Source organism: Telopea speciosissima, chromosome 3 (genome assembly GCF_018873765.1).
Source record: "Telopea speciosissima isolate NSW1024214 ecotype Mountain lineage chromosome 3, Tspe_v1, whole genome shotgun sequence".
In the NCBI taxonomy this organism is placed as follows: domain Eukaryota; kingdom Viridiplantae; phylum Streptophyta; class Magnoliopsida; order Proteales; family Proteaceae; genus Telopea; species Telopea speciosissima.
Genome location: NC_057918.1, coordinates 10,983,537 through 11,011,452, shown reverse-complemented (window position 1 = coordinate 11,011,452; position 27,916 = coordinate 10,983,537). Strand labels below are relative to the sequence as shown.

At 37.6% G+C, this 27,916-nt stretch overlaps 2 protein-coding genes across 6 annotated transcripts; one reads left to right on the top strand and one right to left on the bottom strand.

The window, feature by feature from the left end:
- Positions 1-7,479: 7,479 nt before the first annotated feature.
- Positions 7,480-13,012, top strand: LOC122654240 (ABC transporter A family member 2-like). Its single transcript, XM_043848234.1, has 16 exons — positions 7,480-7,871; positions 8,201-8,432; positions 8,563-8,732; positions 8,832-9,017; positions 9,158-9,253; positions 9,328-9,528; positions 9,682-9,841; positions 9,928-10,154; positions 10,675-10,792; positions 10,874-10,950; positions 11,079-11,168; positions 11,446-11,589; positions 11,675-11,983; positions 12,061-12,141; positions 12,477-12,653; positions 12,737-13,012. Exons 1-16 carry the CDS (start codon positions 7,515-7,517, stop codon positions 13,010-13,012), a joined length of 2,901 nt encoding a protein of 966 aa, XP_043704169.1. The 5' UTR covers positions 7,480-7,514.
- A 1,896-nt stretch (positions 13,013-14,908) lies between these two features.
- Positions 14,909-24,850, bottom strand: LOC122654580 (protein IQ-DOMAIN 31-like). 5 transcript variants are annotated; one of them, XM_043848736.1, is made up of 8 exons: positions 24,797-24,850; positions 24,532-24,571; positions 23,435-23,570; positions 21,557-21,850; positions 19,376-19,579; positions 18,740-18,820; positions 16,314-17,349; positions 14,909-15,279 (listed from the first exon to the last, which is right to left on the bottom strand). In XM_043848736.1, exons 3-8 carry the CDS (start codon positions 23,522-23,524, stop codon positions 15,248-15,250), a joined length of 1,737 nt encoding a protein of 578 aa, XP_043704671.1. In that variant the 5' UTR covers positions 23,525-23,570; positions 24,532-24,571; positions 24,797-24,850; the 3' UTR covers positions 14,909-15,247. The 5 variants fall into 5 exon arrangements, with proteins under 5 accessions (XP_043704671.1, XP_043704670.1, XP_043704672.1 ...); XM_043848735.1 differs by lacking the exon at positions 24,797-24,850 and having other exon boundaries at positions 24,532-24,764; XM_043848737.1 differs by lacking the exon at positions 24,797-24,850 and having other exon boundaries at positions 18,740-18,817; positions 19,388-19,579; positions 24,532-24,764.
- Positions 24,851-27,916: the final 3,066 nt, after the last annotated feature.

Below are 27,916 nucleotides of genomic sequence, written 5' to 3'. Positions count from 1 at the left end.
TATCATTACTATATAAAACCCTAACTCAAACTCCTAGTCTTAACCCTAATTTTACCCTAAACAGCCCACACTTATTAACAGTTCCAGAATTCTGATTTTACCTGGTTCCTATTAGGCCTTGCCTATATAGGACTACATTATCATCTCAAAACATCATCCCCCTCCATTCGATTCCCACTTCTACTCCATTCCATTGGCTGGAATCCATCAAGAACTCAAACCTTCTATTTTCATCCCATCTCCATAACTTCACTTCCATCCATCAGAACTTCACCAAAATTGCAGCCAACCCTCCCTTCAATATGCCCTACACTCGATCCAACTTGAGTGCAGTGCTGGTTTTGCAAGTTTTCTCCAAACTTTCTAATCTGGGGTTATCTTCATATCTCAACTGCTAGCCATCAGAATTGGCTAAAATTTGGAGTGCAGCCCCTCTTCAACCTCCTCTCCACTCGACCTGACTTCGGAGACTTTCTACAGACTGGTTTGGTTTCCACACCTAATTCTTTTACTTTTTAATTTGGTGACCCATTGTTTCTGGTCATTCAGATCAGTCCCTGTTCTCAGGGTTTGCTGAGCATTCTCAGCCTTCCATCCGGCCCTAGTTACAGTCCCTTTTAAGTGGCTGAAAGTTGTGTTTAATCTGAATCCTAAGTCCTATTTTCGGGCCTGGTTTGTACCCTGGTGTAGGGTTAATGCTGGTGGATTTCTGTGACTTATTATGGGTTAGTTGGGGCTAATTCTGACCTAGATTTAGTCTTACATTAACTAGATTATTGAATAACTAAATTCTTAGACACTAAATAAATCAACTCATAAGATAAAACTAGATTCTTCAGAAAGTACAAAAGAAAAAAGGGATAGTTTCTCATCCTTAGTTTTAATAATATTTAAAAAAAAAAACTGAAAGAAGTAAACCAAGCTCCTTGTAGCCTCAATAGGTAGATACAGAGAGAGAGAGAAAGAGAGAGAGAGAGAGAGCGAGAGAAGAAAAATAACTAAACTGAACCTTGTTGCAATTGCTTCCATGATTAAGCCATTTGTTAACTGTAAGTCTGATACTCAAAGACACACCATCTTGATCAACATAAGATGATATGAGCTATGTTTGTTCAAATATTTTACAGGAATTGTGAATAAGGGAATAGGCATTTGTATAGGATTAAGCTAACTACAAGTTATTTATTGAAATGCAAAATATTTATGCTACTCTATTAAGGGAAGGGGGTTCCTACAATTCTGCTTGGTATAGGAACCCAGCTTTTTTTTCCTAATTCCAAAAGCATGTCATATACAAGAGAAAAACATATCTTCTTTATCAAAAAATAAATGGCATCATTCTAATTCCTTAACTACTTGAGGATTAGACAGTCAGTTATATTACTCCCTTCCACACTTCTTTCTCTATGTCACCGTCTGACCTTCCCATTTGCAATGTACTCTCTCTAGTTTTCAGTATATTGAAAGGGAAACAATTGGGCATTAATCACTCAGATTCTCTCTCTCTTTTAGGGCCTTTGAATATTTTGGTATGAACTGTGCTAACACACATAAATGTGAGAGAGACGCAGCTCACATTTCCAACAACTGATTGGCTGTGTGACTCACATTTATGCGAGGTTAGCATTGTCACACATTTTAAAGTTCATGATGTTGTTTCCCCAAAAAAGTGGTGGTATCTTGATGGTTGACACGCTTGGCACCCATCGAAAATATCAACACCATTAAAGCACTTGATTTTTTCCTTTCACTCTGGTCCCAATTCTACCTATAAATGCTTCCATGTCAGGTTCAATAAAAAATGACAAGCAGAAAAATATAAAACTAGTTTTCTAGATACGCTCAAGGGAGATAAAATAAATAAATAAATAAATAAAAGGAAACAAGGTAACAAAGAGGTTATGGAGCTCTTTTTCCCATTCATTGAGGAAGAAGTATGAGGAAAAGAGCAAGAGTTGCATGAGAGAGTGAGAGAGTGAGAGAGAGAGAGAGAGAGAGAGAGAGAGAAATGGTTCAGACTGCAAGCCCCAGCCAATTAGAAGACAGCATTTGAAAATGTCACTGATCGGTCCTACCTAGAAGGGTTTTGTTAGCGTGAACCTATAGTGGCATGGCACCTGTAATCCTCTCACAAAGTTCAGGACATGAGAGAAAAGAGGAAAAGGAAAAGTGGAAAACACTGCATTGATATGAGGTCCTTAAATTCCAAGAGTTATGACAAATGATGGAAACCTATATAATAAATTTGATGAATAATACTAATTTTCTCTAGAAAATATTTTATTTTGAAACAATTGGAGCCTAAGTGTTGATAGGAATTGTGTACCACTGTTGATTCATGATTTCACTTTCATTCCGCTAAACCAGCTGTCACGTTCCATTGATGATCACAAACCTTGTCTTAAGCCTTACACGTAGCTTAGTCAACGTTAAGAAACCTCATTTCTGCTCAACAACGGACGGAAAACAAAAATCCAGAGTGAGAGAGAGAACTGTACCTTGATGAAAAGCTTGAAATTTCTTCATCAAATTATTCTGAGTTTCTGCATGGCAAACGTTTTACTTCAACGAACCAAAAATTTTTCCCTGAACCTCTTCAACGAAATTGGACCCTGGCTTCTGCTGGTACCGTAACTCAACATGGAAAGTGCCTAAATGACTTGCTGGTGAGCAGAGGGTGAAGGGAATGCCGGAATGGGCTTGACCTCATAGCTCCTTACTTCCTGAGAATTAGAAAAGTGGCGGGTCCATATCCTCTGGAACGCCTGTACTTCCTGAGAAATAGGAAATTGGGGGGTTGGTATCCTCTCGAACGCGCGTAATTCTAGAGAAATAGGAAAATGGTGGGTCCATATATACTCTGTAACGCGGATTGTGCTCGATGTCCAATTAAATTCAAGTACAAGATAACTAACCGAAACGCTGCAGAAAAGGGATCATTCACGGACACGTGAAACTCAAATTTAGACAGACCGGTCAACATAGAAAATAGTTGATACACCTTACTGATTCTGGTGGATTCACCTAAAAAGTTGGGAATTTAGGGCTTGGGAAATTTAGGGCTGGGATGGGAAATTGCCCAACAGTTTTTGTTCTATAAGCTCATATCTCTGTATCCTTGAGTTCTGAGGAGACAAGAATATATGACTGCGCAATCAGAATGTTACCTGTGGTACTCCGGATCCAAGTACCCCGGCGTTCCCTGCGGCCCCGTCCACACGAACCCTGACGATTTTGACGACTATGACTCCGTGAACACCAGTAGCCTCGATATCCCAAAGTCCTCCAGTTTGATCTTCATGTCCTTCTCCACGAATATCTTCGACGATGTTTTTCCCTATAAACGAAGCCGAAGTCCAAACTGAAAACAAAGAAGCCATCGGAAACCAATTACCCAAAGTTCCACGCCTTTCCTCCATATCGTTCTCTTTCTCTTGGTAATGTCTCCCCCCCCCCCCAACTCGACTCAGACACTCAAATTTAGGGCATCGAATGAACAGAATTCAGATTCCAAGTCCGACTCTCCGACTCAGTCCTCACTCCTCACTCCTCACTCCTCACTTATTTTACGGCCAAACAAACGGAACAACCCGCTTTGTCCCCGCCGACTCCCTGCCATGCGTATATTTAGCAATAGAACATATACTTGAGGAAAGGGCAGTTTTGTAAATTGTGTGCAAATGTATTTAAATATTACTATTATTTAATATTTAAATTTTAAAAATGATTTGTAAGTGTTATTGCCAATCAATTGTTGAGATTCTTTGTATTAGGTACTTCGATGGATTAGGGTTATCGCTAATTGAATTTTTCTTACTTAAAAATACATTATGCGATGTTGCTAAAGTGAAAAAGACTTAAAGTGATGTTTTCTATCACTATAGAGTTTACTAGTAGATGAAAATTATACTCAACTTGTGCAACCTTAGTGCTTATAGAGTAACACTATTTTGTTGGCACACTTGGCATGGGAGACTGTTTAATAGCAACCTACAAATACATAGTTAGGGAAGAGAGAGAAAAACTTTCTCACTAGTATTCAGCTTTCCTCTTCCAATTATTCTTTCTCATCTCTCTTCAAATTTTGAGAGTTAGGATTTGTGAAACCCTAATTCAAGAAGAACATTTGTGTTAATCTCTGTTGTCTGTGCAACGTAGCTAGTCCAAGTATTGCAATCTTCGAAGAACCTGTACTTGTGGGTTTTGAGGTAATCCTAACCTCATTGTATATTCTCTTTCAAACATGTATTACATGCTTCTCGATATAGAAAGCAAAATTTTGGTCAGACATTCCCACTTCCAACAAGTGATATCAAAGTCTGGTATTGTAATATAAGCTTGAGTATGTCATTGATTTGTTTTTAATAAGCAATGTGTACATCAACAAAAAAAAAAAGGGCCAAACCTACAAGAATTGCAAGTCGACATGGCAAATTTTTTTTGTTATTTTAATAGTTTTTTTATATTAAAGAAAAAAAATAAAAGAATATGGCAATAACAGGCACCCAAAGAATTGAGCATAAAGTTTTTAACTTACCAATTAAACCCCCGCCCCCCAAAAAAAAGAAAAAAATCTTGGTTGCATCTTATGGCCCCACAATGGAGAGCAATACTCTTGTCATTCTCTAAAGTATAAAATATGAAACTGCCTATTACATGACATCCCATGAATCCGAGCTACATAAAGGACTAATCTCCATCAAACTAAGATGCATACTTATTTCTTGGTTTAAATATGATCCTCATGTATCAAATTTGAACCATTATATTTTTTTTCCTACCAAAAAAAAAAACCATTATATTTTTTAGCAACTGAACCTAAGGTCTGTATTGAACCTTGGCTTATTAGGCAGTTGAATCAACCGGATTGGTGACTATCATTCCTTTTGGGGTTGGCCTCTTTTAAATTTAGAGCTCCAATATCTAGTTTTTTTTTTTTTTTTAAATCAAAGAAAGTGGAGAAACTCCTCGATTTATGTTTGCTTTTAATAATTATTATTATTTTTTTAATCTTAATTGTTTGTTCCCACTCGGAGTTGGAATAATGCGAAATAATGTCTAAGAGTACTGGTATATACAATACATGCATGGACATATACAAAATGGAGTATTTGATTTAATTAGACTTTAAAATTCTAAGATTAACTGTATGGTATTTTGAACATGTCTGTCTTATTTTTTATTAAACGTGTTTCCAAGAATGGTTAACTGTATTAACGGTCAATCATTCAATGACTTTTTAAACTAATAAAATAATATATTTTTTTTTGATAAACTAATAAAATAATGGAAAAATGTTTTTCAGGGTGTAGGCTATGCCCAGACACATGGGGTGGGCAAAATGACCACCCTACCTCCTGAATGGCTAAAATAATATCCACAAACACTAAAAACTGACGTTGGTGAAATACGACCGTTAATTTTAAGATCAATTTCCTATACCAATAACGCCCTAGAAGGAAGAACAGCTCGAATTTTAAATACAATCTTCAAAATAAAAAAAGGGTTTTTTACAAATGCCCCTGAAAATGTTCATTTGTCCAAATGTCTCTTTACAAATTTTCTAATTGTAAATTCCCCCCTTTTTTCAACAAATTATAGCATTTTGGTCCAGTCCGTTAATTTGATACATTAGACATTAGTTTTAGGGAATGTAATGATCAAAATACCCTTGTGACAAAAATCAACAAAAATTAAAAAATAAAGTGACCAAATTGCCCTCATCTTCCCCAAATGGTTTAGGGTTTGAAACTGAAAATCAAACCCTAAACCATTTGGGGAAGATGAACCCTAAAATCAGATACATCTGGCACTTGATACTTCCAGTCTGCTTGCATTTTATGATTTTTAATTCAATAAACCAACCAGGAACTTTTCTAAATGTAGAAGAAATTAACTGCTATCTTGATTCATCTGCTTAAGCCATGGTGGATCCAAAGAGAAACCATTGGTTTCCTTTATGATTTTATTAACCAATTGGTCGTTCATGACTATTATCACAGAGGACCTTAAGAGGGACAGACCACAAAGGGTGAACACGCCACATCCAGCCCAACCATTTGGGGAAGATGAACCAAAAAAGCAGATACTGGAATGGAATGAATGAAAAACATTTGAGGAAGATGAACCCTAAAATGAATGAACAAATATTTGGGCTGCGAGTTGTGTGCGACCAGGTTGGTCAATCCCTCCCAATCTCACATCTTAGTCCCTCTTTTCCTTTCTTCGTTCTTGTCCATCGTAATGGTTCTTTTCCCCAATTCTTTGTGTCTGCGGTATTTGCTTGTTTGAGAAGGTTGTTGAAATCCCATCAATCTCTCTCTTCCTTCTCTCTTTCTCTCTAATACTATGGGTGTGAGTATCTTTGACTTAAGCGACTATAACCCTAGAGCCGGCCTTGCTATAAGCTGCTTTGTTGAGAGGAATCCAGTTGAAATCGAGACCCACTCTACTGTTACCGCTTCTCTAGGTTTCAGAAAGCCATTGACGACATAAGTTTTCAGATTTGGGGATCTTGTGGGTCGTAATCAAGGGGTCTGTCGATGTGAACCTTCTCTTAAAATTTCCATTAATTTAGATGCTTGGAAGGATAGTTCAATAGATCTCCTGATTCTGATCTCTGTGCGTAGGGTTGAGGAGTTGTGAAGGTCTTCGATTTTTCGATTTGCAGAAAAAATTACGATTGGATTGATGGGTGCTTATAGGGTTTGATTTTAGGGTTCATCTTCCCCAAATGGTTTAGGGTTTGATTTTCAGTTTCAAACCCTAAACCATTCGGGGAAGATGAGGGCAATTTGGTCATTTAATTTTTTTAATTTTTGTTGGTGTTTGTCACAAGTGTATTTTGGTCATTATATTCCCTAAAACTAACGTCTAACATCCCAAATTAACAGACTAGATCAACATGCTACGATTTGTTGAAAGTAAGGGGAGTTTACAATTAGAAAAATTGTAAAGAGGCATTTGGACAAATAGGCATTTTCAAGGGGGCATTTGTAAAAAACCCATAAAAGAGAGAGAGAGAGATATCTGAGTTCAGAGTTCTTAATCTTAACAAACCCATATACCAATAACGCCCAAGAAGGAAGAAAAGCTCGAATTTTAAACCGACTCTTCAAAAAGAGAGAGAGAGAGATCTGAGTTCAGAGTTGTTAATCTTAACAAACCCATATACCAATAACGCCCAAGAAGGAAGAACAGCTCGAATTTTAAATTGACCCTTAAAAAGAGAGAGAGAGAGAGAGAACTGAGTTCAGAGTTCTTCATCTTAACAAGCCCATATACCAATAACGCCCAAGAAGGAAGAACAGCTCGAATTTTAATCTGACTCTTCAAAAAGAGAGAGAGAGAGAGAGATCTGAGTTCAGAGTTCTTCGTCTTAACAAACCCATATACCAATAACGCCCAAGAAGGAAGAACAGCTCGAATTTTAAACTGACTCTTCAAAAAAAAAAAAATAGAGAGAGAGAGAGAGAGAAACCGACAGGCAGAGAAGGAAGAGCAAGAAGTGAGAAATGGTGGATTTGCAGAAGGGTTTTCCTCTTCTAATTCAGCAATACAAAGCCCTGCTAAAGAAGAATTTCATCCTGGCATGGAGACACAGGAGATCTACGTTGATACAACTCTTCTCTTCCCTCTTCTTCATCTTTCTTCTCTTCAGCATTAATCTAATTTCTAAATCTAGTTCCAAGATCAACTACGATGATCCGGAACCCCTCATCTCTCCCCCAATCCCTCCCTGCGAGGATAAGTTCTTCATTATGACTCCCTGCTACGATTTCGTTTGGAGTGGCAACGGAAGCGCCAGGATACGATCAGTTGTGTCCAATATCATGGCTAATAACCCAGGAAGGCCTATTTCTCCCAATAGGGTACGCATTTGGATTCAAATTTTGGTTTTGTGAGGGTTTTTATGCTTCTCTTATTACGAAATAGTGTCAATGTGGGTTTATTTAATTGAATGAATTGAAAACTTAGGGTTCATAGACTAGAATTGGAGATGCATTATGTCCTGTAATTTGATTATGACCTCTTACTTGCATTGTGCATTATTTGTTCGTTTTATTCGTCTTTTTTATTTTTATTTTATTTTTTTTAATTAAGAAGTCTTAATGTTACTTCCTCGTTTCTTAAATTGCATGACAAGTTTTTGCCTTTTACAAACCACTGAATGATCATGTTATTCTCCCTGTTTATATAGGTCAAATCGTTTAGAACACCCGAGGAAGTAGATGACTGGCTTTTCAGGGATCCTATGCGTAGTCCTGGAGCTCTGCATTTCCTTGAAAGAAGTCCTGCTGTAATCAGCTATGGTATTCAGACTAACTCTACCCCTGTAACCAAGCGAGGCCGATATGAGGACCCTACTTTTAAATTTCAAGTACCACTCCAAATCGCTGCAGAACGCGAAATTGCTAGGTCTTTGATTGGAGGTGCTCAACTTGTTTTATTCTCTCTCTATCTCTCAAACAAATTTGAGAAACCAATGATACTCAAATACCTTGTTCTGTTTTTTCTCTTCCCACTATTTTTTTTTTGGGGTGGGGGTCGTTCCATGTACAGATCCAAAATTTAGCTGGGACGTCGGGCTCAAGGCATTTGTACATCCTTCCGGAGAGAAATTTTCTACTATGGAGACTATTGGACCAACATTTTTCCTTGCCATTGCAATGTTTGGTTTTGTCTTTCAAATGAGTTCTTTGGTCACAGAGAAAGAACTCAAACTTCGCCTGGTATTATATCCTCTGGACTTTTCATCATTCATCAAAATTAGTATGTAAGGCCTTGCATCATTGTTTACAGCCTATTCATAAGTACTTCTGAAACTGCAGGCAATGAATATAATGGGTGTCTATGAATGTGCATATTGGTTTTCGTGGCTCACTTGGGAAGCCTTGATTACATTTCTCTCAGCACTTTTCACTGTTCTATTTGGAATGATGTTCCGGTTGGACTTTTTCCTGCACAATAGTTTTGCAGTTGTGTTCCTCTTGTTCTTTTTATTCCAATTAAATATGGTAAGTTTCTTCCTGCAGTGGACATCCTGATCCTGATTCCCATTGCCAGTATACACATGGAAGCCTCATATTGTTCTTAATAAAGCAAGCCCAATTTTGAACTTATTCTTCTTTTAATATTGTCTTCTGGAAAATGATAGGTTTCTTTTTCCTTCTTGCTGTCGGCTTTCATTAGCAAATCATCATCATCCACGATTGTGGGTTTCTGCATATTTATCATTGGCTTCGTGACTCAGGCAAGATTCCCCTGTAAATTTTCTTGATAGCCAGTCTATATGCAGTCAATTCACAGTTCTCTTTTTTGTTGCAGCTCGTTACAGCATTTGGATTTCCCTACAGTAGTGTCCATCCTAAAAAATATAGGATCCTTTGGTCTTTATTCCCTCCTAATCTCCTCGCCCAAGCACTTTCTCTGCTTTCAACAGCTACAGAAACTCCTGAAGATGATGGGATCAGCTGGAGTGCACGGGCAAAGTGTCCACCATCATCGCCAGATTGTGTGTTGAATATTGTATGGTTACACCTTTACAGCTTAGAGTACCTAAAATAAATGGTTCAGTCCATCAATATGGTCTACCTTGTACTCACCTCCACTTACCTGTTCTTTTCCCAGATAAGATAAAATGATTAAGTCACATTTTTACTCATAATATGTCTCTGTCAGGATGGTGTATATAGATGGCTTTTGTCAACATTCATTCTGTGGTTTTTTTTGGCTATCTACTTCGACAATATAATCCCAAATTCAGCAGGTGTGAGGAAATCATTATTTTACTTTCTGAAGCCTGGGTACTGGACAGGAAAAGGTGGAGACAAGGTTGAAGGTAAGTGAGTCTCTGGATTCAATTAAAATCCATTCATTGTTCTGTGCCCGAATTTATGACCATTATTTTTGTATTGTTTCTTCCAGAGAGTGGCATTTGTAGTTGCACTGGTTCAACTCCACCAGTGGAACCTTTTACTCCAGATGATCAAGACGTTCTTGAAGAGGAAAATATTGTAAAGAAACAATTCAATGAAGGTACAGTTGATCCCAATGTTGCAGTTCAGTTACGTGGTCTTGAAAAGACATATCCTGGGACAACAAATATTGGTTGCTGTAAATGCAAAAAGACTCCACCTTACCATGCTGTCAAGGTAAAGAACCATTTTGCCTTCAGATATTGAAGAATGCCTCTCCAGTATGAGAAGCAGAAGCCACTGTTCCTACCTCATCTGTTCTTACAAACCACCCTCATGTAGGGGCATCAAGCCAGGATGAGGTCTCACTGGAAAGTGGACAATCTCAGTGTTCCAGTTTTAAATTGTTACAACTGAAATGATGTGATGAATTAATCATACATGTAAATGGATAGATAGCCACGATTATCCATTCTGATGACTTCATGGGGTTTGAATTCTCATCCTATTCGTATGTGAGACGCTAGCTAGCAAGTGGTGGGCCACTGCATTCAATCATGTGCCTAGTTTTACACATGGATAAATTTCTAGTGTTTTAGTTCTCTTAGACATGGAATATTGCAATTCATTTCAGTCATCACTTAGTTATAGGTGAATGTTAGTTTAGACACTTGAAAGAAAGAAGGGGGACGTTTGATTATAGTATAGGGTTGCTTCTTGTTATGATTATTGCTGCTATTTTTAAAATTACTTCCAGGGTCTGTGGATGAACCTTGCAAAGAATCAACTATTTTGTCTTCTTGGACCTAATGGTGCTGGAAAAACTACTACAATTAGTTGTTTAACAGGCATTGCACCAGTGACAGGCGGAGATGGTAATACCGTCAGCTTCAGGTTCTTAGGCTGTACATACAGTATGGGTTTCTTAATCACTTCATAAACTGCTTTGTTTGCAGCACTGATTTATGGACATTCTATTCGAAGTGCTGTTGGTATGTCAACTATCCGAAAAATGATAGGACTTTGTCCTCAGGTATACTATTTTTCCCCTTCATTTTTCATTGGAAGACATTAATGAATCTCGTGTGGCATTTTGCAGCAATCGAGGCAGAAATGGAGAAACTAAGTTTTGTTTCTACTTTATGTTTTTCTCTTTTGTAGTTTGACATTCTTTGGGATTCCTTAACTGCTGAAGAGCACCTCCATCTCTTTGCTGGCATCAAAGGCCTACCCCCTGATTCAATCAACTCGGTACGTGCTAGTCAGGCCTCAAAAGAATTGTATGCCAAGATGGATGAGTTGCTGTTTCTTATTGCATCATGCTGAATAACAAAATAAACTGAAAATTTTTTAAACTTACAAAATTGGTATATTTCATAAAAATAAATAAATGTGAATATATCAACACTTGGCCATACCTTAGCTAAAATTCCAAGTTTTCATCTGAAATCAGCCACGATGGATGATAATTTGATTTCATCTTATCCATATCTGCTCTTAGAAAAAATTTATTTTACTGGCTTTCCAGGTTGTTCAGGATTTACTAGAACACGTGAAACTTGCTCAAGCGGCCAAAAGGAGAGCTGGGAGTTATAGTGGAGGAATGAAGCGCCGGGTTAGTGTTGCAATAGCCCTCATTGGTGATCCAAAATTGGTTATCTTAGACGAGCCGGTATGCACACTGCACAATATTCCTAACCTTGCTTCTGTTGTTTGGCTATTTCATTGTGTACTTGAAGCCTCTTTTTTGCATGCAGACGACTGGCATGGATCCAATCACCAGGAGGCATGTATGGGATATCATAGAGGATGCAAAGAAAGGGCGGGCCATTGTCCTAACAACTCACTCAATGGAAGAAGCTGACATTTTAAGTGACCGCATAGCAATCATGGCAAAAGGATGGCTTCGTTGCATAGGTACCTCAATCAGATTGAAGTCGCGGTTTGGAACAGGTTTTATTGCTAATGTGAGCTTCCGTGGGAGTACTCCTGGGCATAATGTTAATGGGGATGCAGTTGATATGATCGAACCTCATCATAAGGCTGTGAAGAATTTTTTCAAAGAAGTATATCAGATAAACTTAGCTCTTAAATCTTTTTAACTAAAAGGTTTGTTGTCTGACTCAATGGATTTATTTGACAGCATTTGAATGTGGTGCCCAAAGAGGAGAACCAGGCCTTCCTGACTTTTGTTATTCCTCATGAAAAAGAGGAAATGTTGGCAGTAAATACTCATCCCACTTTTTGTTTCATTATTATCTGTGCATGTGGACATACATTGACACTATATTGCAATGGCATGGTTTAATGGATTTTAATAGACCTATCTGTTTTTTATTTTACTGGTTTGGTACATGACCCTATAAAAACAGTGGTACCATGATCGTAATTAATTTTCAAGATTTTTATTTTTTATTTTATTTACTGAACATCTTCAATGCAACATAAAATATTTCTGATCACAGTTCTCATTTTGAATTTATATATATTATGCCAATAAGATTTTTCTTGCTTATAAGATGTGTTTCTGTTATTCCTTGCAATCATATTGCTGTGCAGGATTTCTTTGCAGAGCTTCAAGATAGAGAAAGCGAATTTGGCATATCAGACATTCAACTTGGCCTTACAACTCTAGAAGAAGTGTTTCTGAATATTGCAAAGGAGGCAGAACTAGAAAGTGCTATTGCTGAAGGGGCCTTGGTAACTCTGACATTAACTTCTGGACTCTTAATTGAGGTAGGTTCGATAAATCTATATTGATTACAGGGAATTATCAAAATTGCTTTATCAAAATTGTGACCTTCATGATGGTTATGCAGATACCCAAAGGAAGCAGATTTGTTGGGATCCCTGGAACAGAATCTGCAGAGAATCCTAGAGGTTTGATGGTTGAAGTATACTGGGCTCAAGATGATTCAGGCAACCTATGCATTTCTGGTCACTCACCTGAAACTCCAATACCACCAAATGTTCAACCTATGTTGGTCCATTCTACAACCCCTTCCGATTCAACTTCTGGCAGAATTGAACCCATACTTGGATATATTATTGATCATAATCAAATTGATCGGCCAATTCTATATGGAAAGATCTGAAAGGATGTCCAAAAAAAGATGCAATGGCTTAATAAAATCCCTACTATTCAGCATTCTGATCTACGAGGAAATCTCTTCAACCAAATGACCTCTATCATGCATGGGTTTTTTATTTTTATTTTTATTTTTTTTAAACAGTCCCTACTAGTCACACAGTTCCACGAAAATTTGGCATTTTCAAATTTTTTTTTTTTTTGTTTTTTGGTAAGAGATTTTCAAATAATAATGGCATGTGAAGAAGTTAAGACTGTTTTGAAATCTAAGACATGACCAAGAGATGGAGTGGAAAACATGTCCATTAAATATGACACCTTATGGTTTCAGAAAATGGTTGGAGTTTATCTGAAAAATTAAGTTTTAAAATTGGTACTAGTTTTGATAAATTAAAATCCTCGATTTTCTAAAGATAAAAAAAAAAGGGCAAAATAAGGGGGCTGAAGTTCTCTGTGCCGCAGTGCAGCCCTTGCCCAGACACATGGGCTGGGTATTCCTGCCATTCAGGGGGCAGGGTGGTCATTTTGCCCACTCCCCATTTGTCTAGCCGCACAGTCTACGCTCCAATGCAGAGAACACTTGGTCATAAGATAACTAGAATCGTTATCCTCTCTTGTAACTGCACGGTGCGGTACTGCATCATGCGACGCAGCAGAGGTCATGTGGCACAACAGGCCTCACATGGTGCACATGGCCTCTGCAACCGCCGCATGATGCAGTACTGCACCGTGCAGTAACTGCATATGATAAAAATTCAGATGACTAAGGTTTGGAACATTTAAAAAAAAGGGAAAAAGTACTTTATCAAGAAATGTGGCCAACGCCACCATTCTCATGAGTCTATCTCTCTCCTCCCCATATGAAAAGACACCTCTACCTCCATTGTTTTGAAGAGGAGAGAGACAGACACATGGAAATGCTGCCATAGGCCATTCCCTGATAGAAAACTTTGAACCGGACTTTTATTTTTAAAATCAGTTGGTGTTATTTTAATTATAATAGTCTTAGACTCTTAGCAGTTTTACATCAAAACCGAACCAAAAACAAAAAAAAGGGGTAGCTGCCGTAGCTCGAAAGTTACCCGACCAAACATTTTAGGACGAAAATGTCCACGAGAATTGCAAATTGATTTAAGAAGATGAGGAAGTAGAAAGATTTGAACTTTGAGAACGGCCCGATAGGACCATTTTGCCACTCAAAATACCAATACAGCGGTTTTTGGACTATTTTGCCAAGAGGCTATACCTGTTCTGAGTTCGGACACCCACAGACAAAGTATCGATTAGGTATCAGTATTAGCCATCGGCCCAATCCGATCCCGATACCTAAAACCATGTTAATTGGTACTCAAATATTTGGGAAATATTGTCAACTTCAGCCTGGTGAGTTTCATCTCAACTCATGTATGTACTCCCATGATCCCATCCCCATTGGTCATACCTATCAGTTGCTTAAAGCTTTATCCACATGGACTTCACCCCTCTGTTTCGTTAAAGGGAAGGGCCCTTACCCAACCTTATAGGGCAAGCCGGTATGGGTTAAGGCCCTCCAAGCTCCTTAAAGAAAGACCATAGGTCTTCTAAGCCTATCATCCCCATTACTAGTCCTAGCAGTCATATATGGAACAGGTTTTCAAAAAGGCCTGAGACTCCCTGCTTACATTCAAACTTCTGCAAAATAATTAGGAAGCAATGGACAACTTAAAATATAAATGGAACATGCCATATGCCCTTGACTTGAAATACTTTTTGACTCAATCCCCACAATCAATTGGAGCCCTTCTCCCTTCCTATATAAAATCTCCATTAAAGTTGACGTTCCAAATAGCAGGCTAAACCAAAAGGCATTAACTGATCTTATGGACACAAATATGTACACAGATTAAACCAAAGAACTATGGTCACAAGCCAAACATTCAACTATCGGTGAGAAACTGTATAACAATAGTTTATGGCTCTTACACGGTTGGCATTCCTATTATAAGTAAATCTGGGAGAGGGAAAAAAACACAAACAAACCCTAAACGAAATCAAACCAGACTATACAGACCCTGAAATACAACAGTAATAAGAGAGTAGAGCACTCCAGGCACACCACACACCAGTTACTCCTCAAGTCCAGCTTCAAGTTTTACAACTGAATTTTATACCACGAGAAAATATCCCTTAAAAAATGCTGGCAACTAGTCACGTTTACCTCCTTGAGGTAACCTTTCTCCTTGAAACCCAAATTTCTGCAAAATCACCTCCTCCACTCTGCTTGCACAACTTTATCTGAAAATTCCATATACAAGACATTAGACACACAAACAAATAACAAAAACACAATGAATTTTGGAAAAGGATAAAACCAGTTATGATTTTGAGAAAAGGAAATGTATCCCATGACTCAACTATGAAGCCCAACATGGCAATTTGACTTCGTTTGACCATGTTTTCATCACCAGTCCCTTGGTCGCCAAATCTAGACCAAAGCATGCCCAATTTCATGAGTCAACTCATTCAATCATACCCATCTAAATAGCTGTTTTGTCAATTGAAATTTCAGAAATGGAGCATCTTGTTGTCACCAAGGTGGTGAAGTTAGAAGTTCTAACCTTCTTTTGATTGCCCCTTGTCTTATTCCCAAAAGTTATTTAAGTCAAGGGTAAGAAGATAATTTCAAAATAAGATGAAAGTGACTTATCATTATGTCATTTTCAATAGTTATCATTCTCCATGTGAAATGACATGATTTACCCTCAAAGAAAAAAGAAGTGTTATACTACAAGGGCAAAAAAATAAAGTTCAATCTTGTTGTAACCAATCTTGGTTAAGAAAATAGATGGGCATGATTTCATGAGTCAAATCACAAGAAAATGTAAGTTTATTTATTTCGATGATCAGGTTTCTTAGCCTGAGTTCTAGACCAACAAAAAAGGAACATTCTAAAAGAGAAGGGGTCGTAGCCAATTTATCAGAAACAGTAAGATTAATAGCTGTCCAGTGGAACCAAATTCCCTCCCCAGTCAACCTAAATCCTATGCAGTCAGCCATGTCAGAAGACTAAATTGCAAAAACCACAGTTAAGCAACTAGAACAGTAAATACCCAATTAACAATGAATCATCATCCAGAAAAGAAAAACTAAGTCTATCAATATAATCAGAAGTCATAGAGAATATATTAATATCTAAGAGATTTCTGCATAGAATTTCATAATGCTTCAGAAGTAAAATGCAACCCAACAATGAAGATCAACCACTTTTCACACACCCACAACACACAGAGATCAGGCAAACCATAAGGTTTTAGGTTTATTACCATTACCATTACCATCCCCCGAAGACAACAGTGATCTGTCTCTAACTCCACCTTTTCCACTTCCATGAACCAGTCTCTGTGTCCGTGGTGAAAGTGAGTTCAATTTCCCATTGGTAGAAGAAGGCAGAGAATGCCGCCTTGTTAAACCATCCTTCTCAACCCCATCTTGACTAAACCTAGGGGAACCCTGCGCTCTGAGCTTCGCCTTTGCAGATGCAGTTGCTGCCATATAACTTGGCAATGTTGGTGTGTTTTGTATGCCATTCTCGGGATATTCCTGCTTTGCTGGAAAGGAAGCTCTCCTCTTGCTGCTTTTCTGGTTTCCATTGCTAGTGGGATCTTCCTTTGAGTTTAATTCCCCATTTGCTGCAGGAATATTCTCACCTAGCACACTTCTCTCCAAAGCTGGCATATCCCCTTCATCATGATTTGTCACAGTATTATTCTCAACTGGCTCACCTGAGGTCAATGGTGTTTGAGTTGCTTCCACATCAGGTATCTTTGGTGCCTCTACTATTGGATCTTTCCTTATCTTCTCAGAAGAATTCCCCATGCCTTGGTCTGAAGTATCAGCAGCTGCAGGGCTTGACACTTTTCGGAGAACACGCTTTGGCTTCTCAATCTCAGCCTCCACCCGATCAGAAGCCTCAGCTGTGGAGGTAGAAACTTTTCTTAGAGTGCGCTTAACCTTTTCAAGCTCAATTTGGGGATGTTCCTGCGCTGACTCTACAGGATGGCTTGTAACTTTCCTCTGGCCACGTTTGGGTTTTTCAGATTCAGAAGTAGAATGGATTGATCCATTGTCAACATTTGCAGCAGGGACCTTCCTGACACTACGTTTTGATCGACCTGGTTCACTGTCTGCACTTTGATGATAACGCTGCCTTGCCTGAGGTTTAGCATCAGCACTCTTCTTTGCTTGTGGAAGTGGTCCCCAAAAATGGGTAGAAGTCCAACGCTCAAGCCAGTTCCAAGCTGAATTAGGTTCACCCGGGCCATATTGAAGACGAACAGGCATTGCAGTGGATATAGAAGCAAGAAGCTAAAATCAAAGTAGAAAGCATACTCACATCCCCAGTATAAGTAACCAGCCAAAATAAACAAAATGAACAGAAAGCAGCACAGAATTGCAAGTGGAATCAAAGAACGTCCAAATTCAGTAAAAACCAAACAAATCATTTTTACGATTGTTTATCAAAATGCGGTGTTAATAAAAAGATCAGCATAGTAGGGAAAGCATGGGACAAAGCTGTCCTAGATACATGTATGACTGTGAGAAGACATTCCATAGGTTACATCAAAGAGATTTGCTAGCTCAAGAGTCAACAAAACAAGATGTTTGTAATCCTTAAATAACTCAGATATGTATCCACACTGTTCCATTCTCACTCCCACTAATTATACATAACAATGCACTAGGCAGAAGTAGGCTACTAATAGGGCATTTTGACTCATGAGCTCCAATAAATTGAAGACAAGGAGCCAGCTGAAGGGTTGCTCCCAAAACCTTCTTGAAGCTAAAAAATACAGCATGAGAAAGGAGTTGCTCCAACATCACAATCCTCACATGCATACTCCTAAGACCTATTGTAAAGCACGTTTTTATTATCCTTCACAAAGTATGGAGAGGAAAAATGCTTTAGTGTTTGTGTCTCATCAATAATCTGTTAAAGCAATGAAGTAACAACACCTATAGGTCCAAACTAATCATCTCACTGGGTAAAACTACAAAGTCAGTTCATTCATGCATTTCCAAGGGAATAACTGCTTATCCATGAATATCATTATTTAAAGTTTGTGTATAAACCAGGTCTGAAAATAATAACCAAGATAATCATCTCAACATCTTCCCTCTCCCTAATGAAAGAGGTAAAATTAACAGAATGATGATGGAATAAAACCCTTTTTAATCTTAAGATGCAGAATGCGCTGCCTCTGTTTTAGTTTTCCTATGAAAAATCCTAACAGCAGTGGATTCATCCTCTCCTTCGGTTTACTTTTAAGAGACCCTTAGCCAGAAAGATGAGTTATGAGGTGTATCTAAAATTCAGTCCGACAGAAGCCAATTGGACGAACGGTTTGGACAATACCAACTGCCCGACTTGGTTTCCCCCCCCCCCCCCCTCCATTTACTGCATTCCTGGCTTGATATAGAAATGGACATTTTTTCCAAGTAGTATGTATTTACCAGTTTGATATTGAAATACTGATCCAAGTCAGATTATGTGCACATTTCAAGGCCAGGCTTTGTTCCCATCAATCCCAAGCATGGAAATGAAGGAACTTTGAGATCAAGGTGGCCCTAATGAATAATGCCATTGCAAAAAAATACATAGTTTGAGCTTCCTTGTATGCAATTCACACATTTATACATAAAGACAAGTCCGTCCTTCTGAAGAACCATATCTAAGGCAGTGCAAGAAATAACTTACCTTACTATTAAAAGCACTTGCTAACAGCTTCTCTGTACGTCGATCTATATTCACTCTAATTGGTTCCAAGTGCTTAGCCTCCTGATGGAAAATGCAGGCATATTATCCATTTAAATACAGGGTAAGGAACAGAACAGCTAGTAAAACAATTCATTGAAGAAGCAATGACATTTTCTGAAAGGAATGATCAAACAGTGGGAGCACACCACCTTTCTCGCTGGATGTAGCATAAGTGCATAGGTGGAGCCCAGCACTTTTTCAAATCCAGCGGTTGTGAAAGGTTCCCCCGGGAAAAGAACTCAAAAGATTTAACATATCTAGCAGTAAATATATCCAAATATATGAAAAAGAAATGATGGAGTAAAGTGAAATAGATTCACACTACAAAAAGAAGAGTGCAAACAGTAAAAAATGATTTCAGAATAAATTAAAGCATTAGAATATCTTCCGGAAAATTGCCAAAACATCCTCCGTTGCAGGCTGATATCAACTTAAACAATCCTAATTTCTACAAATCTATTTCTTACTTGAAATATTTAGGGAAGAGAAAAACTAGCACAGAGTTTTCCATTCATAAGCACAATGGTAGCCAAGATTATGACTACAATGAAACTACCAGGCAGTACTTCAAATTACCAGAGTTTTTATCTCATTGCATTTGCTGTGCACCTCAAGACCAGTATCAGAAATTCTGACTCTTCGACCACGAACTACTGCCTGAAACCTTACAATCCCCTTCATACAGCGTAAAGTAGCAACAGCTTGCCTCCTCACAAGGTGCCCTCGGATAAGTGCCTGCAGCCTTATGATGCCCTTTAAAGCTCGAAATGCCCGACGAGCCTTCACAATACATTGCTTACATGAGTACAAATCATATAATTGCCCAAATTGTAGAATTATACAGAAACTGAGTTGAAAGCAAAAGGTGTAGAGGAAGGGAGTACTAAGGAATTGGCAATTATTTACTTTATAACAAAAAACCGATAAAGCTTCAAAAAAATAAATAGAATAATATTATAAAAGCTCATTAATTTTATATCAACTCAATAGACAAGGTCCGCAGCCAAAGCTGGAGATTGATGTCTGATTGTCACTTGACTCCAAAAGAAGGGCAAGCAAGGGAGATGAAAGGAGAATTTCTATAAACGATTCGTGCTCAGAGGACAAACTTTGGTACTAAGACCAGTGGTCCAACCAAGCTATGCCTTCATGCTACATGCATATTAGTCTTCACTACTTTCAGAACCAATTATGCTTAGTCTATTCTAAATTTTAAATTTGAGAATTTTCATAATTACTTTATGGGCTGATGTTCTCTGTGCCGCAGCGCAGCTTGCGCCCAAACACATGGGCCTGCCATTCAGGGGGGCAGGGTGATCATTTCGCCCACCCCCATGTGTCTGGGCGCAGCCTGCGCCCCTGGCACAGAGAACATTTGGCCTTACTTTATTTAATTTTTAAGGCTTACACCTCAAGTTTTGCAAAACTCAGGTCGGGTCCATCATGGACTAGGCTTAGTCTCATGATAGACCAATAATGCAGAAAGCACAAGGAACTTGAGTCAGTCATCGAATGCAAATACACAATCTCAATCCAAAATGACTCAGTGGGCCTCAACATAATGAAATAAGAAAAAGGTGGGTCGGGGAGTATAAAGAAAAATAAAATAGTTATTTTCCTTAATATATAAAGAATAGTACTTACACTCACAACCCAAGGATCCCGAAAGAAAAGCAAGAGTCACCAACCCCAAACCTTTTGGCCCTCAATCACAAACCAAGAACAAAACTTACTTCGAAAGAAAACAAGTATTCCTTTCCAGTTTTTGCATCCATATCACCTCAATTCCCTCATGATAATATATATATATATATATATATATGTCATCTTCTGTTTCCCTAAGACGTTGGTTCTACTATATAAGACAAGTTTAATAAATTCTAAAATTGTATTTCTTCCTAAAGGATTCTATGACTGAAAATGGTGTATATAAAGAAGACTTTTGTCTTTCTTCAAAAAAGTAAGATAGTAGATCGAGAAACCTCCGCCTCATACAATCACATATATTCATTTATTGATTCACTTAAAAAAACGCATATGCTCTTTATTTTGTTTTAACTTGGGATTCAACATTTCAATGAGCCTAGCCTAAAAACATATATGTTATCTATTTTCTTTTAACTTGGAATTCAACATTTCAATGAGCCTAGCCTACACTAGCAAACTAAATCTCATGCAGCTAAACAATCTATGCCAATGCTTGAGGGCTCAGCTCATCCCACAAGACATTGCCAATCTTCAGATGCATGGTTAAAGAAACAAGTGCTAGTCAAAGCCTCCAAACAGTAGTTTCATGAATTTCATGTAGCAGTGAAATACATGAAATGCCGCTACCAGAATCGAATGTCAAATGAGAGGTTGTAGAAGAACCGAACTGGAAGCATAGTTCAAAAACTCATATTTCAGTGTCGTTCGGTTAGACGGAAATTAACGAAATTTACAACCGAAACAATGCATTTTTTCCGTGAGTTTTGCTTGGCCATTTCGGGGGCAAACGGATGAAATGACCAAAATGGTCAAAATTTCAACAAAACAGTGCATTTTGGTGATTGAAATTAGTGAAATTTTGGCCACAATTAGTGAAATTTCGACCAAAATTATGCTGCTTCTGGGTTTCGCAGCCTGTTTCGTCTCAGGCATTTCAAAACTAGCGAAATTCAGCCGAGATTGCGGCGAAGTTTTGAACTATGGCTAGAAGTTACCAAGAAAAAAGCAAAAATTACCAAATAACCCTTTAATGCAGAAACAGTAAATTACCAAATAACCCCTAAAAGCAGCCTGTGCCTTTGTGGCCGCTTGTTCTTGCCTGACTCTTTCTGGATCATTTGCTGCCTCAGGACCTGCGGTTCTGTGGGAATCTGGATCCTGATTTCCGGGCAATACCTCAGCATCACACTGTAAATTGGAAGGCACCCCCTTTTCCAATGTCGAGTTTCCCCCATTTCCGTCAGTTGTACCAGGTGTCACATGTGAAATCAATGGAGGATCCACAGCTGCTTCAACTCCTGAGGCCTTGGCAGCAACCCAAGACCCATTCTCATTTGCAGTTTGCTTCACATAATAATAAAGTACAATTAGAAATGTCACATTCTCAGTCAAAGTATTACTAATCATACACAACGAAGAACATCAGTCAAACTGAACGCAAAAGCTTGATTTAAACAACATTATTTGACAAGAAAAGCAACAGGTAACCAATGGAAACTAGTCACAGCTGAATGAGAAACGAGTTGGCAAAAATGTGCAGAACCTCAATACTTCAGCCCCCAAAAAAATTATTCAGGATACCACTGTTTCTGGTAATTCAAATTAACGGTTGACATAAAATTAGTCTATTAAAAGGCATAGATAAAAGCTTCAGCTCAACAATATATTCAATATTGTCACTATCATCAATGTGGGATAGCATAACCTTTACAGTAGTCATCCAGGAACTTGTCAGGCAATGCCATAACAAAATGAACTGAGGAGTTTTCACCGGGTAACAAAATGAACCCGTGATTGCATCACCATTACTGCTACACAAGGTTTTTGAATTGATTGTCCGACAATGAGAAACGAACATCTGTTGTCCATTAAACAGGATCTATCAACTATCAAATAGGAGTTATCAGACCTGAGACCACCATATGTTTGGTGCACCATCCTAATGGGTGTCCACCACTTGGTCTAAATTGATGCATCAGCAGACAAATGTACGATGTAGAATGAAAGCACAACCCATATCACTTGCTCAGTATTACAACCACTTATCCCAAAAGCTCAAGCTGTAAGGGAAATAACGATGTATATCAACACACAACAACACTCAAGTACTCAACACATCCCTGCAACTTACACTGCCGACTGCTCTCTAAAGATATATATAACACATAAACTTCCTCAGTGAACATCACAATCCACAAGAATAGAGAGTGAACATATGTGTGTATGTGTGTGTGTGTGTGTGTGTGTGTGTGTGAGAGAGAGAGAGAGAGAGAGAGCATCTCTTGACCACATCCAAGATGGCAGTAGTAAAATCAGTAGTCCAATAGGATGGCCAAACAAGAAACATCAAAATAAAGGCTTGATAGAAATTCACTTATATCACATCTAATCAACTTTACAGGCGAAGTTGCAGTGTAGAAAACACAACAATCAGTATTGTAATATATGAGACGAAAACAATAAATGTAAGACTTTCAGGAGTTTGAATCATATTTCTCAAGAACAAGTACATATACTTTAAAAAAGTAAGTGCATATAAGAATTCACCAACTTCTCAATATTCCTTAATTCCATTAGATGGGCCACAAATTAGCTCTTTATGTAATATATCATCCCTAACAAAATGTAAGTTGTTCAGGAGTCGAATCTTACTCGATAACAAGTGCATATACTTCAAAAAATGGCACAAAAAAGAAGTCGCCAACTTCTCAAAATTCCTTAATTCCATTAGATGGGCCACAAATTAGTCATTTATATAATAAATTATTCCCTTATTCAGCAAGGACCTCTCTCAAACCGCACAAGTGACAAGCTTTATAAAAGCATGGTAATTCACAGCAAGGGGGGGAAACGGAGACTAGCAGTACTAGTAGAAGCAGCAGTACAAATTAACAATGATGACGACAAGCAGCAGATGAAAGAACTTACCAAAACCTCCCGTCCTTTTGACAAACTAGACTTTGATGCTTTCTTTCCAAATAGAAGGGTCTTGATCCATTTCCCCGGGGACTTACCCATTGCAAGTAGCTGAGATACAGAACTTTTAAAACCTGATTTTCAAGCCCTGCATGGTGTCACATAAATTAAAGCTCAGGAGTTCCATTACTACAAACAGGCTACACAACAACCTCTGACTTTTATAGCAAATCGCCTTGATCCAATCTAATCATGTTGGCTACCACAACCATGATATCACATACAATCTCTTTCAAAACATCAAAAGTCCCACCCAATGAAATTTTCCATTCTTTTATTCTTTTGGGAACTCTCACCCAAGGAAATTACTAGTCATAAACCGGACATTTTAAATATCTTTACACCAGCTTGAAAACTCCCCCCAAAAAAATTAAATAAAAAAACCCTCAAGACCAAACAGTCCACCGAACAGAAATCTCCTGTACACACCTTGAGATCGAGTAAAAACTTGCCCATTGATTAATGAACAGAAGGAAACCCAATCACAAGTAAAACCAGCTACTTGCAGGCACCATCATGTAAAATAACACTTAGAATATCAAAAATTAATAAATAAATTCATTAAACTTTAGTAAAGTCTAAAACAAACACACCCACATTCCACTTAAGACAAAATGCAGGGCTAGGGAAATCCCTAGCTATGAACAAGCGCCCAAAACAAATAGACAGATTACTCCCAAACTCCAAATTGACCACAAGACAATTCACGGCCATTATGATCATACTCACCGGACTTAAAAGTGAAATTTTAAAACAAAAAGCACCCCCCCCCCCCACCCCCAAATTTTCTTTACACAAGCTATAAAAAGAAGGGCTAAAACATTTCAAAATCCCGCCGACATCAGTTCAATAAAAAAAATTTGGGTTAATGTACTATTGAACAAAACCAAAGGATTAAAACTCAAACTAGAAAGAGATTCGCTCCGACCAAAATCAACAAATCTTCCACCAAAACCAGGAAGGAAAAAAATCAAAAATCAGAGGAAGAAAAGGAAATTGAAGCATCAAAGAAAGAAGGTAACAGAAAGCGCACCAGATCTGAAACTTACCAGACAAATGAACTCCTTCGAAGCTGTAAATCTATCATTCCTGGACTCCAAACCAACATAAGAAATGCAGAGGGAACAGAACAAACATTGTTATTAAGAGATCTGAAGAACATGTTACCAAATATTACGAGCAAAAAAACAAACACAACGAAAACAGATTTCTCCGAGTGTCCCTGTTTTATGTGTGAGTGCGTGTGAGAGACACAGAGAGAGAGAGAGAGAGAGAAAGAGGTTTTGGTTTGAGATGGAAGCGAAGTAAATGTACCATTAATATTGTATTAGCATGCAACCGGGGAAGAAGGGATGGATGGACCACTCAGTACTCACTCACTCCATCGCTCCTTCTCACCGCTTCACTTAACTCTCCTCTCACTGTCTCACCCCCGCCCACCCTCCACTGACAATGATGAAAGACCCAACAAAAAAAGCGCGTGGATCCTACGCCCAGCTACATGTGGTGTAGCAACGCTTACCAACATGGGTTTTTTAATTCATTCTCTTAAAGAAAGAAAAAAAAAAAAATTCAACAGAATGTTGCTTACTCACATAGTTACATGCAAATTTTCTGTTTTTTTTTTTTGTTTGCAAAATACTCACATGCATAGTTGGAAAATCAGGTTTTCTAACCCACTTGTCGTTTAGAATAATCTGGTTACTTGGTCTTGTCAAACTCAGTCAAAGTGTGTCACATTATTTTTTATTTTTTAATACAATAAATATGTATAAATTAGTAAAAAATCAGAAAATATGAGAAAATCAGAAGAAAAAAAAAAGTAAAAATCAAATAATCATAGTTCAATGCATTTTAAGTTTATAGTATTGAACAACAAAAGGAAATTGAAGAGTTGAGGGTTTTTTACTGTTTTAGAATATAGATTTACCATTTTACTCAACTCAATTTTTAAGTGAACTTTAGTGAAGGGTTTTATGATTTTTTGAAAAGTGACTAAAGCCAAATTTGTCCTGACTATTTGGCTCAAAGGATATTTGACCAAGTCTCACCATTTTTTACTCTAGCGGGCCTAGCTTAGTCTATACTACTCTTGACCAAGGTTTCCAAAATTTTGACTTGACTCAAGTGATTTACCCTAATCAAAACTCGATTTTCCAACTATGGTCACATGGCCTTTGTGCCACATGTCCACCATGCATTGGACAAATTGGACACACGATCATCATGCAAAAATCAAGGAATTAAGCTACAAGATGAATCAGGATTGGGATCTGATTCGACAAGGTGACAATTGAATTCGACTAGAATTGACAATCCAATTCCAATTCCTCGAACCATTACTACAATAGAAAGCTCAAAAACTAAGCGTGGTGATCCAAGTACATATGCTAACTGCTGCATAATCCAATTCGAACCGTTGGATGTTCGAATTGTTAGATGTCGACATCTCTACCCCGAACTACCGCTGCACATTTTTAGGGAATTGAAGGGGATTAAAATCCATTTGGCTTTCATCGTTAGTAGCCTATGGGCCCTCATTATAATCTGACAAAATAAAAAATCTTCTCTAGCCCTCATCAAATACAAATTACATGATTTGTCAACATCACCTTATCACCCCGTTAGTCCTTTTCAATCCCAATTCTCAACCCCCCATGATATCCTAATTTATCTACAGAATTCTGCATCTCCTTTAATTAGGTTCCAAACATGAAAATGAGAGAGAGACAGAGACACCTAACAACACTTGGATCTTTAGTGTCAAATAGAACTTAAATTAAACTTGTTACCAAACTTACTTTCACTAGTGTTCTTGATGCATACTAGTATTGTCTAAATCTAAACATTTAAAACCTAGACTATCTGTTTTTTCAATTCTTGCTATTTGATTTTTAATTAAATCGTTTTTAACGTATCGTACCGAACAAATTTTTTTCCATTTCCGTTTTACCTAACTATGGGTAGAAATGTAACATGAAACAGGATTAGCAAATCAGATCCTTTATTTTGTAATTAATTTTCTTACTCATTTATTTTGTAAATCATTTTCTTATCTTGCATATCTAGATAATTTAGCCCATTTTTTGGTGGGGTGGATCCTCAACTAAATGGGAAACAAGAGGTTTCGAGCGACCTCTTGAGGGCTAGGCTCTGCACTAGCCTCAAACCAGCTGCACTAGCAATTGCGCTCAGTCTAGTTGTTTGATTGTTTCGTTCCACTAGTGAATTGTATTCTCTACTTCATTGCCTCCTATGTGACTCATTTCCGTATCAATGTCATCCCTTGTACAGTTGTACATGGTTGCATATCATGACTTCATTAGAATTTAGTATCATTAACATGCCTTGTGTATCCATAAACCTAAAATTGTTATTCTTTTTCCAAAATTTTCAATTGTTTACAGTTGTGCGTACAAAAGATGCCAACAAATTTTATCTACTTATTTTTTATAAGTTTAATTTAAAAAAAAAAAATTCCCATCCGTAGCCATCAAGTCGTTAAAGTATCAATTTATAATTAAGAATGTTAGTAAATTTTTTATTTTTTTTTGGGTAGAATTATGAATGTTAGTATTGAATTGGACAATATCTAAGTATCTAACTGGGACATGGATGTGAGTAATGAAAAATTGTAATGTAATCGTTTGGTAAATTGGATCGAGGGTTGCCATCCATGTTTGAAACAATGGAAAAGTGGTAGTTATGAGGGGTATTATATATTAGGTTTCACTCTCATTGCAGTATATAAAAGGATATTAAGTTTATAATTGTATCCTTGGAAGAAAGAAAAAAAATAGAAACATCAGATATAGAAATAGAAATAAGAAAGAAAAACCAAGATTTTCTATCAAATGAAGAAAAAGGTGTCCTGATAGATTTGGAAAAATAACAAAAGACCTTTGACAATAATATTTCACTTTAGGGTGCAAGTTTGGCTTTGCCGACTCGAATCCATCTTGAGTTCGAACAGGGTTTGGACTGAGATTTAAATATCTTTTATTAGTTGGCAGTCAACTAATTACTTAATTTCACGACCATGAGTTGGGGATTAAAGACAATTTATTTTCCTACAATCTACGCTTGAATCTCGTTATATTTACAAATGTAAGGTTGAACATACTTTTCTTTACTTATATATTTATTTATTTAACACACATCTATTCGAAAAAGGAAGAAAAAAATTTGTTATCTCAAAATATTGAAACTGTTCATGAATGTGCATATAACTTGCTGTTGCTGATGGTGACTTGTGGAACCCACAAGGCTGTGGCATTTTACCCGGATTTTAGTGTCATTCTCCTACTCCAATTCATAAAATAGGCAAGAGATTGCTGCCTGGTCTCCTACACTATTATAGGGTCAAAGAAAGTGTATACCGGCCATTAAAATGAATAAGATCTTTGATTTTAGAGGGGGTGGAGTGGTAATTTC